The following is a 22,563-nucleotide window of genomic DNA, read 5'->3' as shown; positions in this document are numbered from 1 at the left end:
ATCAGAGACTTGGTTTATAATCACTTGAGATTGTAACAGGAATGATATTATAATCTAAGGTTTAAGACCACTAGGGACTGTGGCCTTAGTGGCATCAAAGTTTGAGATTTAAGATTATTAGAAATTGTGACAAATTGTAATCTGAGCATATGTTTAAGATCACTAGGGATCGTGACAAAAATATATCACAGCTTAAGGTTATGATCACTTGGGACATAATAATTAAATTCAGTGCTTACGGTGTGAGATACCTGGGCATTGTGATAAAATGTATGCACCGGATTTGGTTTTCGATGAGTGTGGAAGGAAAGTATAAATAGTCTTTGATCATGATAAGAGAGGTTTGACCTAAGATAAGTGTAGGTCAGCAATGACATATCGGTTATACCATGTTCAGATATTATTTAAATGATCTGGAAGTTCAAACTTGATATGAGTTTTGATGTGATCGTACTTTTGGTTTTGCTGCTAATTATTAAAGTGGGATTCGTACGTTGATTAGTATTGGAGTGAGCTAATAAGATTTTATAATATTGAAAAGAATGTTTTTCGAGGTTAAATCTGTATGTGGATTATATTTGGAATTGACATGTTTGAATATTGTAAGTTGGCGTATTTCTATTAGTGGATTAAATTCTTAAGGCCATATAGTATGCAAATTGGTGGAGTATTCTAATTATTTGAATTTCTATATTTGGATTGGGCTCCTGAATTTTTCTTATAATTGTTGGAGATTATTGGATATGTTAACTTGAACTCAAGTCTAAGTTTATGATCTAACCAGAAATCTTTGTCATTGTAAAATACAATATTGAGTAGAGATTTCGATTTTGAGATGCTTATGTGAGTTATTATGTGTAGCATTGATCATAGACATTAAGGATTTTGGTGAAGAAGGATTTGGAGGTTGATAGGGTTAATTCCTACTCATAGTGATATTGGCTCAACAGTTCTAACCCATTGAATTTGAAGTAAATTCTGTTGGAAGGAAATCAATGTAGATTTTCTAATTAAATTGCTAAGGGAATACAAGAATTACCTCCTTTAAATTAAACTTAGATATTTTGGATTCTAAGAAGGTTATGGAGATCACATAGTGACCTTAAAGTTGACTAAAGGATTGGGGGTTAGTTATGGTAAGTATACTCTATATAAATCTAGAACAAAAAGATCTAGAGGTTTTGCTCTAGTTCTACTTGAAAATTTAAAATTTGGATTTTCTTAGTCTCGATGCAAAGTGATACTTTGGTCAGAAATCATTTTGTGACTTTAGAGAATTTGATGAGTTAGATCAGAGTGCGCAGCGGAAGTGTAGTGGTTTGAGTTATTTTGAAACCGATTAGAAAAAAAAAAAGAAAAAAAAATAACAATGATAATACCTTGATCTGAAGGGTATTATTATGGAAGACTTGAGTTAGTTTTCTAGTAGAGGAGAATGTGGTTGATTCTTTGCCTACTGGAAGTAGTTATGGGCTCTCCTATTTTTGATAATTCTAAGAAGAATTTTGGGGCATCTCAAATTTAGCGTTAACGGATTGATAGCTCTGTGATTAAGCTTGGGCCTGGAATGATTTAACTCGACTCCTAGCTCTGACATTGTTAATATACCTATTTGAACAGGTTTGCGGTTTTCCTAGGATAAAGGTTGATCATTTAATCACAGGCAAAGTTAAGAAAAGAAAAATTATTATAGAATATTAAGAGCATTTGATACTAAAGATTTCTCCTATTTCTGTTAAGCCAATTTTGATCTCTATGTAGAATCAAGAGAAATTAATTTCTTTGGGATATAATTATGACATTTTAATCCAAGGTTGGAAGTTTGGAATTCTTTTGAAGGAGATCAAAAGGACTTACTACGTGTGGTAAATAAAAAGGATCAAGTTTTGAGATGCTGTGATTTTTGTATGTCAAAATCTTTTGAGTAGGTACTCCGAGAGGGAGACTATTTGAGATCTCAGGGATGATGTGGGAGAAAGAAAAGTACTGGGACCAGAGATAGTACAACAAACTGTGGATAAGATAAAGGTGATCAGAGAACGGCTCCTTATAGCTCAGAGTAGACAAAAGAGTTATGCTGACAATAGGAGAAGAGAACTGGAGTTTCAGGTTGGTGATCATGTTTTCTTGAAAGTATCTCCTACTAAAGGTGTGATGAGGTTCGGGGTTCGTGGCAAATTGAGCCCTAGGTATGTTGGTCCTTTCGAGATCCTGGACAGAGTTGAAGAAGTGGCATATCGTTCGGCCCTACCACCAACTTTATCAGGTGTACATAATGTATTCCATGTTTCAATGCTGAGAAAATATATTTCGGACCCGAACCATGTGGTAGATTTTGAGTAAAGGTGCAATGGAGCAATCACTCAGAAGGAGAGGCCACTTAGGAGCTCGAGGAAGGAATAAAAGCCAAACATCCTCAACTTTTTGGTATTCCAAGTACGTTAATTTTGCGGACGAAATATTTTTTTTAGGAGAGGAGAATGTGAAAACCCAGAAAAAAAAAGGGTTTGATGGGCCGGCCCGAAATGACCGGGCTCATTCCCCTTATTATGATCGTGCCCTAGGCACGATCATGGAAGGGAGGCATTAGAGGGGGGCGGCGGCGTTGGAGGGATCGATCGCCGGAGGAGACCGAGCGCCGGAGCCGAGAACCGGCCGACCGTGGAGGAAGCTTTAAAGCTCTTCCTCCCTTCAACGGAAATCTCCACAAATCGGGTGAAGAAGACCTCTCCCTCACGGAATTTCCTCCGCCAATTCCTCGCCGGACAGGTCGCCGGAGCACCCCATCGGGCTGAGGTAAGCGTAGCTCCTTTCCTTGCGCTTCATTTACTAGGATTAGGGCTATGTGGGTGGGGATTTGGCCGATGAGATCGTCGGAGAAGGATCCGAAACAGGGATACCCTGTTTCGGCTTCTCTTTTTCGGATCTTGCCATCGCCGCCGGCCGTCGGGTTGGCCAGGATCCATGGCGTTGGGGGTTGATCGAGTTTGTGGGAGGATTTGGGAGGGATTGCAGGTTGCTTGGAGATGGGGGATGGCGGATCCGAGGCCTTCTTCCTCGTGATCCCGCCCTCTCCTCCTCTTTCCCCTCGTTGGTTAGCCGCCGGCCGGCGACGACGGCGGTTGGCCACCGACGGCGACGACGGCAGGGGGAGGCCACTGGGGTTGCCGTCGGGTGGGAAGTCGATCCACTGTCAGTGGATCTTCGGTTGGTGATGAAGGAAAGAGGGGGGAACCCTTTCGGTTGTTTGGGAAAGAAGAAGAAGAGGGACCTCCTCTTCTCTCTTTCTTTTGGCCGGCCACCATCGCCGGCGACTGCAGCAGAGACGGCCAGCGATAGTTCGGCCAGTGGTGTTGTCGGGTTGGGGAAGGAGAGGGCACAGCCACCACGGTTGTTGCCCTTGGATTAAAAAGGATTTGAGGAAGGGAGATGTATTCCCAACCATGAAGAGAGAGGGATCATCCCTTCCTTTTGATCTCTTCACCGGGACCGGCCATCATCGCCGGCGTGGCAGCGGCCACGGCCGGCGACGACATAGACCGGTGGTACAAGAGTGGGAGTCGGGCCACCCCGACTGCCCAAGATTTGGAGAGATTGAGATGTTTGGGGATCTGATGATGGACCCCATAGTAGATATGAATTATGGTTTAGAATATTTAAATATTAAATAATTTAGTTGTGATTTATAATTGATGTTGTAGAGGAAGAGTCGGCGGTGCCAGGAGATTTTGATCAGGGGACTCAGCACCCCAGCGTATAGATTGTGATTCGGATCCGTGTTTGAGTCAGTCTACAATCTCTGTAAGAATCCGTACATCTGAGCACTTTTATTTATGCATATATTGGATTTATCGTTGGATATATTTTATCAGTATGTTGCTATTTGTTTTTGAGCTTGTATGGCACTATGAGGTGTGCATTTTGTTTATTATGAAAGTATTGGAATAATTAAATTGGGAAGGAATAACATATTTTGAGAAATTATGAAAATATGTGACGTGATTGAAATGTGATTAAACATGTAAAACTAGACATGTAAAATGGGTTGGACTAACCTTGTCATGAGATAGCCTCTACGAGCTTATGCATAGGATAGCTGCCACGAGCTTATGCGTGGGATAGCCTCTATGAGCTTATGCGTAGGATAGCCTCCACGGGCTTACGCGTGGGATAGCCTCTACGAGCTTATGCGTAGGATAGCCTCCACGGGCTTATGCGTGGGATAGCTGCCACGAGCTTATGCGTGGGATTTGTGCAGTCTTGGACTGGATCATGAACTTGGTTAGTCCAAAGCCAGAAGTGAAAAGTTTGGAAACTTGGAAAATCAGAGTAATACGGGAATGGATCACATAATGTGAAAAAGGATTTGTGTATATGTACTGATTATATACACTTGTTGTTTGTTGAGCTTTTGAAAAGATGAAATGACATTTATTGATGTTTTGATGAAATGATATTATTTTGATGTTTTGATCATTTTATCATAATTACTGTGTGTGGCTGTTGGGATTCTTACTGGGCTGGAAAAGCTCATACTATACTTACTTTCTTTTTCAGAGGCACTGGATTTGTAGAGGCCATTGGGTGAGACGAGAAATAAGATCAGCATGGAGTTTGATTGCTGGAAAGATAGAAGTTAATTTATCTTTTATTTATGGATATTTGAAATTATGTAATAAATCAGTATATTTTAGTTGGATTTGATTGAATTACATTAATCTTTGATTTTGGCATTTATGAAATTATTGGAATTATTTGTTTATCTTAGGCCTTGCATGATCTTTAGGGCACTGCTCTAGGGCTCATGCGGCCGGTCGCGTACCGGACCCGGGTGATGGGTTCGGGGCGTGACATCTTAACCAAAACTATTTCTTTTCATCATCTAACTAGAGTTAAGTTTTTAGTTTTTCTTTTCTCTAAGTCATATACTATTATAGGTATCTTCTTATCTATCCTTAGTTTCTAACTTGTGATATAACTATTCATATGCATTGAGTCTAGTCTCTTTTACTGCCTTTTTAACTTCTTTATTAGTCATCTTATAGCTTTCATACATTTCTTTATTCCTATATTTAGGCAGTCTTTTATAACACATTTTTTAAACTTAATTGCCAACTAAACTAGCAAACTCCAAAATGGCATTTCTTTCCTTGTTTCTATCTCCAACACAATAATCTCTATGCTCTTTTTTGAAACCTACCTTATACTTTCCTATGTACTTATTGAAATCTCATTTGATAAATATTTTTCTCTACTAGGAATTAGTCTATCTATGTTCTCCCAAAAGCATTACTTTGTAGTATCACACAATTCTACTTGAAGAGGATAAGCATTGATAAAATTAGTAGATTTATTTCTTAATACTAATTTTATCAAGATTATTTTATCTCTTACTCTTTTAATATCTATAATCTTTTCTTTTAAATCTTATCTACAATAATTCATATTCCATTTTTATTCCAATCTTTTCTAGGACACCAAAATTTGTAACTCATCTTATCAATTTTCTTTGCCTTTTCTCCTATATGTGTAGTTATTTTGCTAGTAAGCTTTGTTGTTCTCACCCTAGTCATTTTTTCAAATGATTAGGGAGGCAAAATACCACCATTTCTCATCCTAACCATTGTATCTATTAGTTTCATCAATTTCTTGATCAACGATCCTATATTCAAATTTGTTAAATGTGTTCTATGTTTTTGGACTAACTTTGTATTCTATTTTCTTAGTAACTTCTTTATTCACAACTGTCCATTAAAGTTTGAAAACCCTTAGCAACTTTCCGTCATATCTTGGTACTGATGTTCGCTTCCGAAGAATGGGTACCCAAGTCCTCTCACAATATTTATATTTTCTTCTAAATTTTATAAAATATATATTATATATAATTAGGTTCAGGTAGTGGGTACCCAAGAGGAAAATCCCAAACTCATACCAAACCCCTAATGGGTTTTTTAAACTCCAAGCCCATTTCAAACCATATAAGATTTTGTTAAACGGGTCCTATTAGGGATTGGGATGGGTTGAATACCCGAAAAAATCCACCTGGCTGCCATATCTACTATCTATATTGGCTAGTTAAATTCTCACCTGATATTATTTTACAATCTCTATACAAAACTTGATAAATCTTTTTAGTAAGAAAGAAAAACTATTTGACTAGTATTATGCCTACTTTTAAAAATTATCAAGTAAAAGTCATTTTTAAAGCAAGTGTTGCTAATACTAGGTCATATACCATCACAAACTCCAAAATGTTATTTCTTTTCTTGTTTCTCTCTCTAAAACAATAATCTCTATGCATCCTTTTGAAGCCTACTAAATATTTCCTATGTACTTATTGAAATCTCCTTTTGATAAATATTTTTTCTCTATTAGGAATCTCTTGAATTAGTCTATCTATATCCTCCTAATAGCATTACTTTATCGTATCATACATTTCTACTTGAAGAGCATAAGTACTAATAAAATTAATAGACTAGTTTCTTAATACTAATTTTATCGAGATTATTTTATCTATTACTCGTTTAACATCTATAACCTTATCTTTTAAATCTTATCTACAATAATTGATACTCCATTTTGTTCCAATTATTTCCGGTATACCAAAAGTTTGTAGCTCATCTTATCAATTTTCTTTACTTTTTCTCATATCTGCTTTGTCTTTTGCTAGTAAGCTATGTTAGTTCTCATCCATGTCAATTTTTGAATGGTTAGGGAGGCAAAATACCACCACTCCTCATCTTAGTCATCATTAGTTTCATCAATTTCTTTATCAATGATCCTATATTCTAATTTGCTAAATGTATTCTATTTTTTTGGACTAATTTCTTTATCTACACATATCCATTAAAGTTTGAAAACCCTTAGCAACTTTCCATCATATCTTGGTGCTTATGTTCGCTTTTGAGGAACATTCTAATTAATTCTTGCGCACTTCCAATACTTCCGGGGTCGATGTAGTGGTGCTAATAGAGAATGCATCAACTATATACTTTTTACATAAATTTATTTATATAAAATGTAATTATAGTTTTATGCTGGCTGTCAACCTATCGTAATCTTTAATATTTATCCAAATTTGGAATCAGCTATGCATAAAATATATGCAAAGTTAAGCATTGCATCCATGAAAATGGTATTGATGTCTAAATTATCTGCCATTCTAAAGATATGTAGAAAGCTTATACATATTTTTAACAAATTAAAGAACTTATATATAAATTAAAAATATAAATTTATTGAAAACTTCACGAGCTAGGCAACCCGGTGGGTTCCAAAACTGTAAATTTAAAACTACATGATATACTAAGAAAAAACAAAAATTATACAAAATTTTACTAGTAAAAAATTCAAAAGGTAATCATGTAATTTTATGAAGAACAAGATGTAGAGGTCATATTAATGCCGCTTCCCCCGCCCGCTCTTTTTCCCACGTACTCTTCCCTTCCCTCTAAGAGAAGCTGCCTACTAACTCTCCTCTCGCCTCTCTCTCCTCTGTTAAAGGAAAAAAAAAAGAGAGAGAGAAGGAAAAGAAACCCCTACCCATCTTTTCTTTTTTTTGGTTACAACAGCAGCTCATACAATTTGTGTGCGAGTACAGCCAGACGAATCCCGCTCTCTCTCTCCTCTCTTAAGGAACTAAAAAGGAAGAGAGAAAGAAGAAAAAGAAAGGCTACAAGAAAAACCAAAGGAGAAGAGAAAAAAAAGCTTTTGTGAGAAGAGAGAAGGCCTCTTAGAAGAATGGCTCTCAGAGTGACCCTTGCGCCGGAGATGGCTCTCTGCTTCCCTCCCCCAAAGAGGAATACGAAATCCCCTAGGGTGTCCATGACTTCAACCATTAACTCCTCTCCAAAGTGAGCTCCATTATCCTTAAAATGCTCTGTGGTTCCTTTGATCGATGGAAGACTCCAGTTTTTTTGCTTGCATGTGAGAATTAAGACGTTGTTTGGCGTTCAGTTACTTGTATCTTGTGTGATTCGATGTTCTGATGCCTTTAAACCACTTATTTTCGTTTATTTCTTGATCTTGGTCGTGCTTTTCTTGCGTTTTTTTTTCCCGGCCCGAGAACGGTCGGAATCAGTTGGTTTTGCGAGATTTCGATGGAATTTCATGGATTCCGATATGGATTTTGACTCGATAGAATCAAGATTTTTTTTATAGAGGCTTGCTTGTTTACGGCGAAGCCTATGTTTCGTATGGGTATATAATCCGATCCCTTTGGAGTTACATATCAGCACCTATGTTTGTCTCTCTACCCATCTTACAGCTTAGAGTAGCCACGTTTTTTCCGAATGGGCTATCTTCTTGAGTTCTTGGATGAATTTAGGATAAATCTATACTCAGTTGTCATTGTCTCTCCTTTATTTTCAAAAGGTTTTACTTTTTTCTGCGTTTTGTTTTGGGAAGAAAGAGATGAATCTAATGTACAATCATCCTTTTCATCTAGATCAAAGAAGGGAAAGAAGGAAAAGATCAAAGAACCCAGTTAACCATGATTTTTTAGATATGTATTGCATCCAAATTGCTTTATTCAATTTTATTCTATTACTTATTTTCATATTCTTGGTTTTTAAGAAAATATTCTCCAATTACTTTTAATCAAAAATATCATAGTGGCATTCTTGTACCGGCGTTGTTTTCTTTTTTCCTTAATTTTCTGTGGAGTATCGCTGGCCTCTTCCTCTGAAGTGAAATCCTCAATCTACCATGCCGGGATTTCTTTTATGTGCATTTATTGTATATGTGGATGAGGTTTTCTAGAATTTCTTTGTTAGGGAGTTATATCGGTTTAATTTTATCGATACCTAGGATTTGAGGGAGATTCATATTACAATGCATTTCTAGCCATGGTAGGCTGAACCAGATTGAATCGCCTGGTTCAGCCCGTACCGAGCCAATCCAGTAGAAAATCAGGTCAATTCACCAATTGAAACCGGTTCTGGCCCCAAACTGGCCGAAATGGGTTCCGAACCGGCCGGAACCGATGCTAACCATCCGGTTCGCTCCGAGTTGACCCAGTTCGGAACCAAGTCTCTTCCTCCTTTACTTAATCCTCAATCTACCATGCCGGGATTTCTTTTATGTGCATTTATTGTATATGTGGATGAGGTTTTCTAGAATTTCTTTGTTGGGGAGTTATATCGGTTTAATTTGATCGATACCTAGGATTTGAGGGAGATTCATATTACAATGCATTTCTAGCCATGGTAGGCTGAACCAGATTGAATCGCCTGGTTCAGCCCGTACCGAGCCAATCCAGTAGAAAATCAGGTCAATTCACCTATTGAAACCGGTCTGGCCCCAAACTGGCCGAAATGGGTTCCGAACCGGCCGGAACCGTTCGGAACCGATGCTAACCATCCGGTTCGCTCCGAGTTGACCCAGTTCGGAACCAAGCCTCTTCCTCCTTTACTTCTTTTGTTAAAAACAAGTGTCGGAAAGTTCAAAGGCCTTCCCAACAGTTTGTTTTAGAAGTTTCAGCGATTCCCCCTTCTTTTCAATTTGCAAAATCACACCGATTCAGCGCGATTGAAGGAAGATTCAAGCCTAAATTAGGTATGCTTTCTTTCTCCTATCTCATCCCCTCTATTTTTTGCTTTAAAAATAGCTCAAAATTTATAAAGTAAGAGAAGTTAATGCCAAAATTTTTAATTTGGCCTTGATTTTATTATGTTGTAGATCTATGGATGATCTACATGATGACATAAAAAAAATTTAATTTTTAAATTATATATAATTTTTAAAAATTAAAAATTAAACTTTTAAAGTAAAAAATAAAAAAATATATAAAATAAAATTGAAAAAAATATAAAATCAAAAGTGTATTTAGGGGTATGCAAGCTACTCTCTAGCAAAATTTGGTGTCTATATAATCAAGTTTTGATGGATCACGTGCATAGTGGTGTAGGCCTAAATTTGAAAACAATTAAAAAATAAGTAGCCTTTGATGCATGCCCACAGATTTGAAAAAATATATGTGCCATCCAATACTGGGTTCTATATGGATCCGAGCTAAAATTATTTTTTAAAATATTTATATTTTAACATAATTTTTAAATTTAAAAATAATTAAAAATTTATAATTAATACCAAAAATTATAAAAAATAGTAGTACGTATTAAAGAATTCAGAAGTAATTTCTGAAGTAGAAAATATATTTTTCTAAATTTATTATATTTAAACATAATTTTAAATTTAAAAATTATTAAAAATATATAAAAAAAATAAAAAAAATGAAATATTTGTATTATGTATTAGATCAATTAAATATATCTTCTGAGATAAAATATTATTTTCATCTTAACAAAATTTTTCTATTTTTAAATATTTAATAAACTGACATACTTGATAAATCTGCAGTAATGAAACCATCAAGAAAAAAAAGGAGCTAGAGCATGACATTGGTTGAGATCATGAGCAAATGCTCTGAAGCGGCATAATTAGAAGTACAACTAGTGCAACACAGAGTTCATAGGAGGAGAAGAACCAGATTGAAGCAACACTTAGCTAGTGGTTACTCCGATGTATCTATATGCCGAAAATGTCCATAGGAGGTTCGGCAGTTGATGAAGAAGCACTTTGCACCTGATGTCCAAGTAAACTGAGATATTGGGTTTTTAGGACCAGTATGGCCTGGATGCTGGTTTTGGAGATGTGTTTGAAGATAAATGAGTAATTTTATAATGTTGATTCATCTTCTATTCTGTTTATGGATGTAGGTAACCATATAAGGAGCTTGATTTCATTTTTCAGCATTTTCTGAACCCAAATGCTAGGAATCATTTGTGAACCTGTAGGAATGTACTGAAATGTCGTCTCTCTTGTTTCTTCATGGCTGACCAGATAGGGTAGGTTTTATCTAATAGATTGGTCAAGCTCATAAGATGAGCAGTGGCTGATTTGATGAGGAGTTATGTAGGTATAGTAACTAGCTAACAGATTTCATGGAGAAAGATCTGGTTATGCTCTCGTCATGGAAAGACATCTCTACAATTGATGACAAAACCGGTCAAAATTTCATTATCAGGCAATCTCTGATGACAATGACTTCACGAAAGTGATTGATTAATGGTCATTATTCACAATCACCTGATATATTTGGATTACTGGATTCCATCGGTGATGCATTGATTATTGATTGGGCTGGCATTAGCAAATTGTGCTCGGTAAGACTTCCAAAAGCCCTGTGGTTTAGATACATTTTAGCAAGATAAAAAATGGTGATTAGGTTGATAGTTTTGACAATGTGATAGCTATCATCAAGTAGAAATCTGAAGACTAAATGTTCATTGTGTTCTTAGGCTCATATTTAAGGTGGTCATGGTGAATGATGCTTTCTTGGATCTAGTCCAAATTTTCAGCATGTGGGTGTTTGCCTTTATATCATTTATTTTGTCTAATGGAGTAAATTTTGAGGTTTTAAGTGCCGATGGTGCATGCCACTTACCATGCTATGTTGATAGAGAATGTTTCGGTCGGGTTGATTGGAAATTACTCTAGCTTGAGCAGAAGTCCATGTCGAACCTAGACATGCTTGAGAGTAAGCTTGATCCCACTAAACCAACATGTGCACATTACATTGCAAAATGTGTGACATTATTTTTCATGAAATATTTTTTAAAAAATATTTTTAAAATTGCATTAACTATAAAATAGGAAATAAAAAATTAATTTGTATTATTATTCTTTCTGTGGGGCAATAGATTGAGCCCTAGTAAACATTTCCAAAATCAACCCAATTGAATGTCACTTTGCCCTTTTTCTCTAAATTTATGGTGTTTGGGGGGAGGATTTTGGGTAAAATGCATCCTCCCAAGAAGGTGCAGGAGCGTGCTCAGGTAATCTTGCGTAATGGGGATATCTTGAGAGCTTATGTAGGAGCAAGAAATTAAATAATAACTTTGACTAACCTTTTTGGGCGAGGTTCTGAGTCGTAATAAAATGGTATAGAACGGACTTAGCCAATGACCCATGCATGAGTAGGGGACATTGCAGCATTGATACTTTTGAGGCCATAAGCCAATTTGGTGTTTATGATTGTGTTTGGGATTGGACCCTATGCTCGGCGGCAACAATGTTAGAGTTTAAATGGCACAGTTTGTGAGGACCCATGTATGCATGTATTTAGTCTTGTATCAATTGTGTGGGGAGATACTGAGTACTTACACAGGGCCAAGAAACCTAAATAATAACTTCTGGCTAGTAGTTTTGGGTTAGGTCCCAAGTCATTACCTTATCTTCATCTTCTATTTCTTGCTATTCTACTACTACAAAACTCATTATAATATGAAGGCATAATTTTTTTTTTTTTTTGTACTTACAAGAAGTATCAAACATTTGGTTCCTTGTATCTGAACTTCATTCTTTGCCCCATATATTTCTATATCATCCTTCTAGTACTTGTATCTTTTTTTCTTGGAAGGTGAGCTAGAACAGGTAAGAGATGAACTTTGTTCTTTATGTATTCTTATGCTTGTAGAAGGGTAATTATTTTATATGTAGTCTACTAAAAATTTCGAAAGGACTCTTGTGTAGTTTGGAAGCCAAGATCTTGAATTAGGAGGCAAGAATAAAAGTATAAAATGATATCCTCTACAAAAGTATTTATATATTTAATTTTTAATCATGAAGCATGAATACATAAAATAGATGTAATACATTATATTACGCAAATGTTTGACCATGAACCAAGATAAGATTGGAGAATAGGCTTACTCCAAGGAATCTATATGGGAAGAAAGTTGTGAAAAAGTAAATTCTAAATATAAAGGGGAAAAGCTTGGCCCTTGTTTTAACTTTGTTTTTTGTTAGATTTTCAATATAAGATGATTCTGTCGTTAATTTAGATTCATCAGAAATTTTCAGAAGGTTGCTGTGAAGTAGTCCAAGAAATCTATAGGAGCACCAATTTTTTTTCTATGATATAATGTTATAAAGAAGATGCTACATGAGTGTTCTTTCGTAGTTTTCAAAAGCATTATCTATTATAGAGCAGGGAAGGTTTTTAAAGTTCATCTGAAATAGTGAGAGGAAAGAGGTCGTAAAGGGTTAAGCAAAGAAGGTACCCAGTGGTCAAGAATTTCAGGGCAGAGGGGCATATCTTACATTGACTGTTGCAAATAAGAGAAAATCCAGAAATCCTGGGATTTTTTTTATTTTTATTTTGGTTGGGAGGGGGGGGGGTGCGCTCCATAACTTACACATAGACAAGTGTCCATATATTGGGAGCACGGATATATGCAATTTTTTATGGTTTCTATTGGATTTTCAAGTGCTGCTCCATGCCAAGCAGCAGGTATCATGCCTTGCCAATACCAACACCAGCACTAGTCTACATAGAACTTTTTAATTGTTTCAATTTTTTTAATAAAAATGTCTATCTATCATCACATGCATGCAAATTTTCAGCATGATGCTGCACATGTTAAATATCCTCACAATTACTTAGTAATAACTGGATAGATTATGAGAAAAGCGGTTCATTGGTATGTAAACATCAATTGGTATATACATTCTATAAATTATTAATTATTTATAATTTATAAATTAATGAATAAAACATTTCCTTACTTAATGTATCTTGGCGTTTGGAGGCTGTCTTGCATTATTTTCTCATATGAAATTTCATACTGCTACAGTACTGCTTACTCAATATAGGATAATGTTTTTTTCACTTCTACACATATTAACATCAGATTTATAAACATTATTTGGAATATTTGTTCTTATTTTAAATCTCAGAATATAGTATGACTGCTATATGGATATATAAAAAAGATATACAACCTTCTATATTTTTGTGTCTTATTCCACTTGTGGTAAAAATTGGAAAAATTGTCATTGGCAACACTTCCTGTTTCATGATTCCATTTTGTGGGTCATTTAATATAATGTTCCTGCTGTTCTGAATTTTTGTTTATTTGCAATGCAAGCCATATTTTGATTGTTCATTGTATGTTCATTGCATCAAAGTTTCATAGCTAAAGGACTCTATTCCGTGCTCCTTTTCATTTACAAATTCATCATCTTTGCTAGCAATTAATGGTAAAACTGCTCTCCTCAAATGAAAAAAGCAAGAAAACTCTGAAATCTCTAGGTTTTGTCTGTTACCTGTGAGTATTATTTTTTAACAGCATAAAGGATACTCTAAGCATATAATTTGTCTCAGGGATGAGTCTCCGAAGAAACCCTTCAGTCCTCGACGTGAGGTACATTTGCAAGTCACTCATTCCATGCCACCTCACAAGGTTGAGATTTTCAAATCCTTAGAGGAGTGGGCAGAAAATAATATCTTGGTGCTTTTGAAGCCAGTTGAGAATAGTTGGCAACCGCAGGATTTTCTGCCAGATTCTCAATCTGAGGGATTTTACGAGGAAGTTAAGGAGCTGAGGGAGCGGTCAAGGGAGATCCCTGATGATTATTATGTTTGCTTGGTTGGAGATATGATCACTGAGGAGGCTCTTCCCACATATCAAACAATGCTTAATACTCTTGATGGTGTCCGAGATGAAACAGGTGCAAGCCTTACCTCATGGGCTATTTGGACAAGGGCGTGGACTGCTGAAGAGAACAGACATGGTGACCTTCTTAACAAGTATCTGTACCTAACTGGAAGAGTGGACATGAAACAAATCGAGAAGACAATTCAGTATCTGATTGGTTCAGGAATGGTATGAATTTATCTAATATGTTTTTCCTTGATTCGAAATTACTTCTTTATAATTTGGAATCTCCATAGCCAAAATATACAAGACTGCAAAATGTTTTGTTTGAATTATGGAATTCTGTTTGGCTGGATAATGTGTACTGCTTCTTTCATTAACTGATACATTCTTTCTCCCTGTTTTGTTTTTGTCATGCAATGTGGTTAATAATTGTTTGGAAGGAATATACATGGACCAATAAATTTGGAAAAAAGTTCTACGCCATCAATCTTCTAAGAAAGATGACGGCCCTATAATGTCTAATTAGTTAGCCATATGATACTTAATTATCCATACTCCTAAGTTCAGGATTTTTTTCTTTTATTAAAAAGAATTGGAACTTTAAAGTCTAGATCTTTAATTGGATTTTGGAGGAAAAGAAAAGAAATAATGTACAAGAATGGAAATTTTTTGAACTGAGATTGTGTTAATTGGAACACGACTCACCAAGGAATTTGCTTCACTGCAAAGTGGTCATAATTACCAATAATGTGGGTTTGGACCTTTTCACATTAAAAAGAAGCTCCATGTTTCTAGAATTACCTAAACATTTTGGCATCACTCAAATACCATTTTGGGGATAACTTGCTTTTACTAGAAATATGCAAACTCACAGAACTGTAATTGATCTGCATGGCATCCAAATGTGCATGTATTTATTTTGTCTCATTTCTCGAGTATAGGAATGAGTTATCTTTATTCTGTGTTTTGTAGGATCCTAGGACAGAGAATAGCCCCTACCTTTGTTTCATTTATACATCATTTCAAGAACGAGCAACCTTCATATCCCATGGGAACACTGGTAGGCTTGCCAAAGATCACGGGGACCTGAAACTGGCTCAGATATGCGGTACAATTGCTGCTGATGAGAAGCGCCATGAGACTGCATACACCAAGATAGTGGAGAAGCTGTTTGAAATTGATCCAGATGGGACTATGATTGCATTTGCTGACATGATGAAGAAGAAGATCTCGATGCCTGCCCATTTGATGGACGATGGGCATGATGATAACCTGTTCGAACACTTCTCTGCTGTTGCTCAGCGATTGCGTGTCTATACTGCCAAGGACTATGCTGATATACTCGACTTTCTTGTCCGGAGGTGGAATGTGGAGAAGCTTACTGGCCTTTCTGGGGAGGGGAACCGAGTTCAAGACTTTGTGTGCACTTTGGCTACCAGGATACGGAGGCTCGAAGAAAGAGCACAAGAGAGAGCCAAGCGAGCACCATGCATTCCCTTCAGTTGGATTTATGGTAGGGACGTGCAGCTTTGAATTTGAGAACACTGAACAAAACAATTTTGATGTTGTGCTGGGACTCTCCATTTAGCTGAGAGTTTTTCGAGGGGCTGCTATTAGTTTCATGTCAGCGTTCGGCTGGCTACTTGTAGGGGGTTTTGGGGAGTGTCTTAGATGTAGGTCCAAGTTTTTTTGTGTCTGTGGGTTGGGTTTGTTCAAGTCTGTAAATACTCTCTTTAGCAACTATCATGGATATGATCTGGGGCTGAAAAAATGGCTGTTGTTCTGTAGTTTGCATAGTTGAGAGCTTTATGCTTGGTCCTTGGTTCATGTGTATGTAGCAGTTTTTATTTTTTTTAATTATTATTATTATTATTATTTTGCTATAACGGATGACTCATACCATTCTAGTGTGAATACATCCAAAACAGTCAGAAAGTAATAAATCATAGAGTACTCTAGGCAACTCTCTCTTACCAGTCCAGAGAACTTTCCTAAAATGATTTGCCACAAATGAAACTATCCAATCTGCAGCTATATTAGCCTTCTTATAAATATGCTTGGCCTGAAAATCGACGTCTCCGCCTACCATGCCTCAAATGTCCCACAATAGGAGATGGCAGCCACCCATGTCCCCAGGGCACTCCTAGATCTAGTCGATCACCGTTTGTGAGTCATCTTTGAGTAGGATTGCATTGGCCAGCACTACGCGTCGAGCATAACACAGACTAGCCCAAGCTGCTCTCAGCTCCGCCCGAAGGATGAAAATGTCAAAGATTTGGCACCCACCGGCTGCCACCACCCTAGAGTCCGGGCTTCTAATCATAAAGCCCTCACCACCCCTCCTGCTACCATCCAATGCACATTCATCAAAATTGACCTTGAGGAAACTCGGACGTGGGGGCTCCTAGGTGACGAACACCATGTGTGGTACTACAAGAACAGATATAGAGCCCCAGATGCCCCGAGTCAGGGCATGCCATACCAGCTCGTACCGACCGGTACGGGCCGGTACAAACCAGTCCGGACAGAGACCGGATTAGCGTAGGATCGGTATTCTAGGAGCTTTCCATTGAAAAACCGGCTGGTACGTCTACCGTACCAATACGAAATCGGTACGAAACCAGTACGAACCGATACAGAACCGGTACGTACGGGGCCGGGCCGCCATCGGTACGTCGATCGGTATCGGTATGATAGACCTTGCCCCGAGCTATTAATGCCCTGTCCAAAGGACCTGCATAGGTAATCTCCGCAGCTTGCACTTGGGCCCTCTCCATGACAAACATTGATGTGGGATTACTCTCTCCAAACATTTAGACATTCTTGGCTAGCCAAATATGGTAAGCAATATATGTTGCCCTGATGGCCACATACCGGGTCTAAAGGATGACAGCCCACCATCTAAATGCTTGGGTGAAGGAGACGGACTGGCATTGAGCATCCGGTGGGATATCAACAAGCCTCAAACCCTCATGGCTTGTTCATACTAGAATAGAGCATGGTTCACGGACTCCTCCACCTCGCACCCAAGGCAGTGTGGTTGGATGCTAAGTCCACGCCTGTTCAGTACAGACCTCGTTAGTAGTCAACCCTAAACCACCTTCTAGAGGAACAGGGTGACCCTCGGGTGAAGATCGAACCTTTAGATTCAAGCGCAGTCTTGCCTCAGTTGCTGCTCACACTAAAGATGGTCGTAGATGTCTCTCACTCTGACCCTCAGGCTGAAGGACGTGCACCAAACTCTCACATCCAGACTAGAACACCCTAGAACCATCAATGAATGTACTCTCTCTACAAGGTGCTCTCTAAATAGATGGTCGATTCGGCTGGAGACCCACCCTACCCCATCACGGCGAAGGAGATCGTGAACCCGCAAACCATCCATGGCCTCAACATTGACCATGGTCGACCAGAGTCCCAACGAGAGAATATTCAACCAAGGGTCCTCCACCACATCCACATTGCACCCATCTCCAATCAGCCATCTCCTTCTATATAAAGGAGTACATTCGGCCGCTCTGAACTGCCCCGCCTACCGTAACCGGTGCATAACGGGCTGTCATCATCTGACTCCAAAAGCATTGTGGCTCAAATATCAGTCTTGTCGCATGTCTAGCAAGCAATGCCTCTCTCTTCATAAGTAGAAACAGGACACCTGGCCCTTCTTCCTAGATCAGCTGGCAAATAGTATCCCATGCCAGCAAGTGCACCTTGTGTCTGCCACCATATGAGCCCCACAGGAAACTCCGGAGCAGTCGCTCAATCTTTAACAGCACCATCTTTGGGATGACCATGTTAGAAATGAGATAACCAGCATAGAGCTAAGAACCGATCTCACTAGAGTCAGCCTCTGCATTATGGATAACGAGGCAGCTCTCCAACCCTCAAGCCGCTTCTGGATGCGCTACACCACACTGAGGCACTCCATCATTCGCAGTCTCCTCCCAGTGATAGGGACGCCCTAGTAACTCCACGGACTTTCCTACTCCCTCATACTAAGGAGCCCCCTAATAGCTTGCTTCACCCGCAAATCAATCTTCAAATTGAAGCAAATGGTTGACTTGAGGAGATTCATCTTCTAACCTGATGCCTCGCAATAGTCCTCCAAGATGCCTCTAAGGGTCAGTGTATCCCTTATCCTCACCCTGACTAAAAGAAAATAGTCGTCTGCAAATAGAAGATGGGAGATTGGGCGGGCATCGGGAGCTGGCACGTAGGCGTCCATCGCCTGCTCATGACATGCTGCCCACAAGACTCGAGATAACACATCAGCACAGGTAATGAATAAGAAAAGGGACAAGGGGCAACTTTGATGTAGCTCGATAGTGGAATGGAAGAAAGGTGACGACCTTCCGTTGATTAGGATGGAGAAGGATGGCCTCTATACACAGCCTAGAACCCAGCTGATTTAGGTCTCATGGAAGCCAAAGCTCTCCAGCGCAAACTTGAGGAAGTCTTATCGGACTCTATCATAAGCTCTCTCTCTCTCTATCTCTCCATATCTAGCTTCACTACCATGTAGCTTTGTTGACTTGAAGCTCGCTGCAAATCCCACATCATCTTCTGGGCAATCAAGACATTCTCAGTAATGCTACAATTTTCCACAAACGATCCTTGCTCTTAGCTAATGAGTCTGGGCAGCAACGGCTTCATCCTGCCCACCATAATCTTTGTCGCTACCTTATGAAGCGTAGTGCAAAGACTAACCGGCCTAGAATGGCTAGACTTCATCATTTTTGGCACTTCAGAATGAGAGTGATGTAGGTCTCCTTTCAGGTATTTGACATTGAAGTTGTGCTAAAGAACAACTAGACTACCTCCACTACCTCCCTCTAGATGATGCATCAATACTTCCTGAAGAAGAATGTGTTGCCCAAAAAGACAACCCAAGAGGGGGGGTGAATTGGATTTTAAAGTAATTATTACAATTAAAAAAACTTTGTGAGTAACTAATTAAAACTTATTGCAACTGGATTAATTAGTTGCTATATGCAGTGGATGAAGGAAAAGGAAGAGACAATGAAACAATCACAAACACAAGCGATTTTATAGTGGTTCGGAGCTAACCCTTGCTCCTACGTCCACTCCCCAAGCCTCACTTGGGAGTTCACTATAATCCCTCGGATTACAGCCGGTTGTTTTACAAGTTCACAACCCAACTTGTTGTTTTACGAGATCACAACGAACTCGGTCGGTTTTCACAGGCTCACTGACTAGAACCACCCGATTGTTTTTCCGGGATCACAATCAAACCCTTACACCGTTGGTTTTAATCTCGGCTCACCAACAAACCTTGACACCCTTGATTCAATCCCCTGATTGAATCAAGTAAGAAACAAAAAGTTTGAAACAAGAACAAAAGGAAGCTTCTCAAAAAGCGTATTTAAACAATATAAGCAAGGAAGAGTTAGAAGCCCTCAAACAGATTTTGGAGGTGGAGGAAGGGGCTTTTCAAACTCTTTGACTCCTCTTGAATTTGCTGAAGATTTGCTGTCAGGAGGAGAGCCTTGAATGTGAGGAAGATGGTTGGAGAGTAGACTTCAATGCACTTCTTCCTTCTTTTTCTTGTAATCACTCTAGAGAGCCTTTGGTTGGTGGAAAGTCCCTTTAGCTTTGAATGGAGTCTCTCTTACTTACTCTATTACTGTTCACTCTGGCTATTTAACCCATCCCCAACGAAAACTAGCCGTTAGACACACATTTATGCCCGTTCTGCACACTCTGTAACTCCTGACAAAGTGTCCGTTGGGATCGGAGTCGACTCGCTCGGTCTGGAGTCGACTCGACTGTTGCTGGAGTCGACTCATGCTTTACTGGAGTCGACTCGCCACTATTCAAAATTCGAAATAAAGTGTCGTCCCGTTCTGGAGTCGACTCGGCTGAACCTGGAGTCGACTCGCCAATTGTCCGGAGATGACTTTCCCTTCTGGAGACGACTCGATCTTCAGGATTCCAAAATCATCCTCTCGATTTTACTTCCTCGAGTCGACTCGGATTTCCTTGGAGTCGACTCGGCTCTCAAAGCCGGAAAGACAGGTCTTCTGTCTTTGAACTTGAACTGTCTCGGAGTCGACTCGGACTTTGCGGGAGTCGACTCGGCTCTCAGACACCGAAATACCGATCTTCTGTCTTTGGAGTTGAACTGCCTCGGAGTCGACTCGGGCTTTGCGGGAGTCGACTTGGCTCTCAGACACCGAAGTACCGATCTTCTGTCTTTGGAGTTGAACTGCCTCGGAGTCGACTCGAACTTTGCGGGAGTCGACTCGGCTCTCAGACACGAAGTTGGCTCTCTGACTTTTAGCCTTGCATTTCTCTGAGAGTCGACTCTTGCTTCCTTAGGAGTCGACCTGCCAACCGTCGGAGTCGACTCGTACTTTGCTGGAGTCGACTCGGCAAACATCGGGGTCGACTCGAATTCTTCCGGAGTCGACTCGGTGACAGGTTCTGAGATATATCTTTCTGTCCGGCTGTCTGTTCTCAGTCGGAGTCGACTCGAGCTTGTGCCAGTGCTTCTGATACACTTGGAGTCGACTTGTAATCTTCTGGAGTCGACTCGAGCTTCATACTTTGGTTCAAATTGATTTCCATACCTAGCCAAAATGTATTGAACCAAGGCTAGAGATAATTAAACACAAATTCACAAATATTTGGCTGAAACACTAGATTGAATTCATTAGTATAACATAAGATATACTCAAATGCTTTGAGCTCATCAAAATCAAATAGGGTTATAATCAATCACTCCACAATCTCCCCCTTTTTGATGATGACAAAACATTGAGTATTTGTAAAGTGAATTGCTCAACCAAAAAGAAGATTTATAATAAAGTTTTGAAATGAATTCAAGTGTCTAGTCATTTAATTTATCCAAAAATTGAAAGGTGTGAAACAGTAAATCCTGAAGTTAAAGCTCCCCCTTTCATTTGGAATTATATAAGCCTTTATGTTATGCAATCAATTGTTTGGCTTATATGTATTTAATGAATTTGCTTTCTTAAAATTTCAGATTCTCTCCCTCAACATATGCATTCAATTTTGTTTAGATTCTCTGAATTTTCTTTTAATGTCTTGAAGCTTTTGAGCTTAAATTTATGGTTTTAGAGGGAAAATCTGCCAATTTGTTCTTGAGTATGATTCAACTAATCTCCGAATATCCCTTGAATGAATTCTGGAGATTACTCCTTTAGGAGCCCCAACAGAGAGATAATGAGCCTCGAGGTATCGAATCCACTTAGAACAAATTACTTTGTGCTTTAGGAATTTTCTTTTTATTGATTCCCCTTTTACATTTCAATTCAATATATTTTCTCCCCCTTTTTGTCATCATAGCAAAAAGGCAGAAGGCGCAGAAAAGTATAAAAACTCAAGAATGCACAATTTTTGTAAGAAAGTGTCTACTCATTGTATTGATGGTAATTTGAGTACAATTGTAGAGAAAAATACAAGTATAGAGCAAATACATCAGCAGATAGTAAACAAAGTTACTCTAGGGTTTCTTTGTAGTGGAGGATGTGGATCCAGTTCTAAGCCTATTCATTTGCATGACTAGGCTTAACCCCTCAGAAACGTTCCCTAGCTGTGCGATGATCTCCGAGGTGGCCCTCGACTGAATAGTGCTGAGCTCGGTCACACTCTGCTGGAGGGTGTCAAGTTTGGAGATCAAGGCATTTGCAAGCCTTTCTGCTCCTTGACTTTGGGTCCTGAGCTCTTTTCGGATGCTATCTTGCATCTTCTTGGTGTCATCCTTGACATCGCTTATGTTCCTATATTGACTTTGGACTAAGCTCCTTACATTGTAGATTTCCTCCTTGACGTCTGCAACCATCTTGGACATGGCTGCTAAGGAGGGGACTAGCTCGGTGGAGGGAGCACTCTGAGGACCTCGGAGCTCCCTCAGCAAATCATCTCTCAGATCCCTCACTATCTCCTGCCGCAACTCTCGGAGCTGCTCAGAAGATATGCAGACCTCCAGTGGCTGCTGCTGAGTAGATGGGGCAGTGGAGGTGGAGGGCTCTGTATGGGTATGGGCAGAGGTGGAAGGGTAGGTGGAGGGATCTGTATAGTGGTCTTGGTCATGATCAGGACTGGGTGAGTGATGAGTGGTAGGGTCAGAAGATGT

General features: G+C 38.9%; 1 protein-coding gene across 1 annotated transcript; it reads left to right on the top strand.

Annotated features, from left to right (window-relative positions):
- The first annotated feature begins 7,538 nt into the window (after positions 1–7,538).
- LOC103721731 (stearoyl-[acyl-carrier-protein] 9-desaturase, chloroplastic-like) lies at positions 7,539–16,231 on the top strand. The gene is made up of 3 exons (XM_008812046.4): positions 7,539–7,853; positions 14,168–14,669; positions 15,417–16,231. The coding sequence occupies exons 1-3, from the start codon at positions 7,741–7,743 to the stop codon at positions 15,975–15,977; spliced, it is 1,176 nt and encodes a 391-aa protein (XP_008810268.2). The 5' UTR covers positions 7,539–7,740; the 3' UTR covers positions 15,978–16,231.
- Positions 16,232–22,563: the final 6,332 nt, after the last annotated feature.

This window comes from Phoenix dactylifera, chromosome 10 (genome assembly GCF_009389715.1).
Source record: "Phoenix dactylifera cultivar Barhee BC4 chromosome 10, palm_55x_up_171113_PBpolish2nd_filt_p, whole genome shotgun sequence".
Taxonomy (NCBI): Eukaryota; Viridiplantae; Streptophyta; class Magnoliopsida; order Arecales; family Arecaceae; genus Phoenix; species Phoenix dactylifera.
This window is presented reverse-complemented; position numbering and strand designations above follow the sequence as displayed.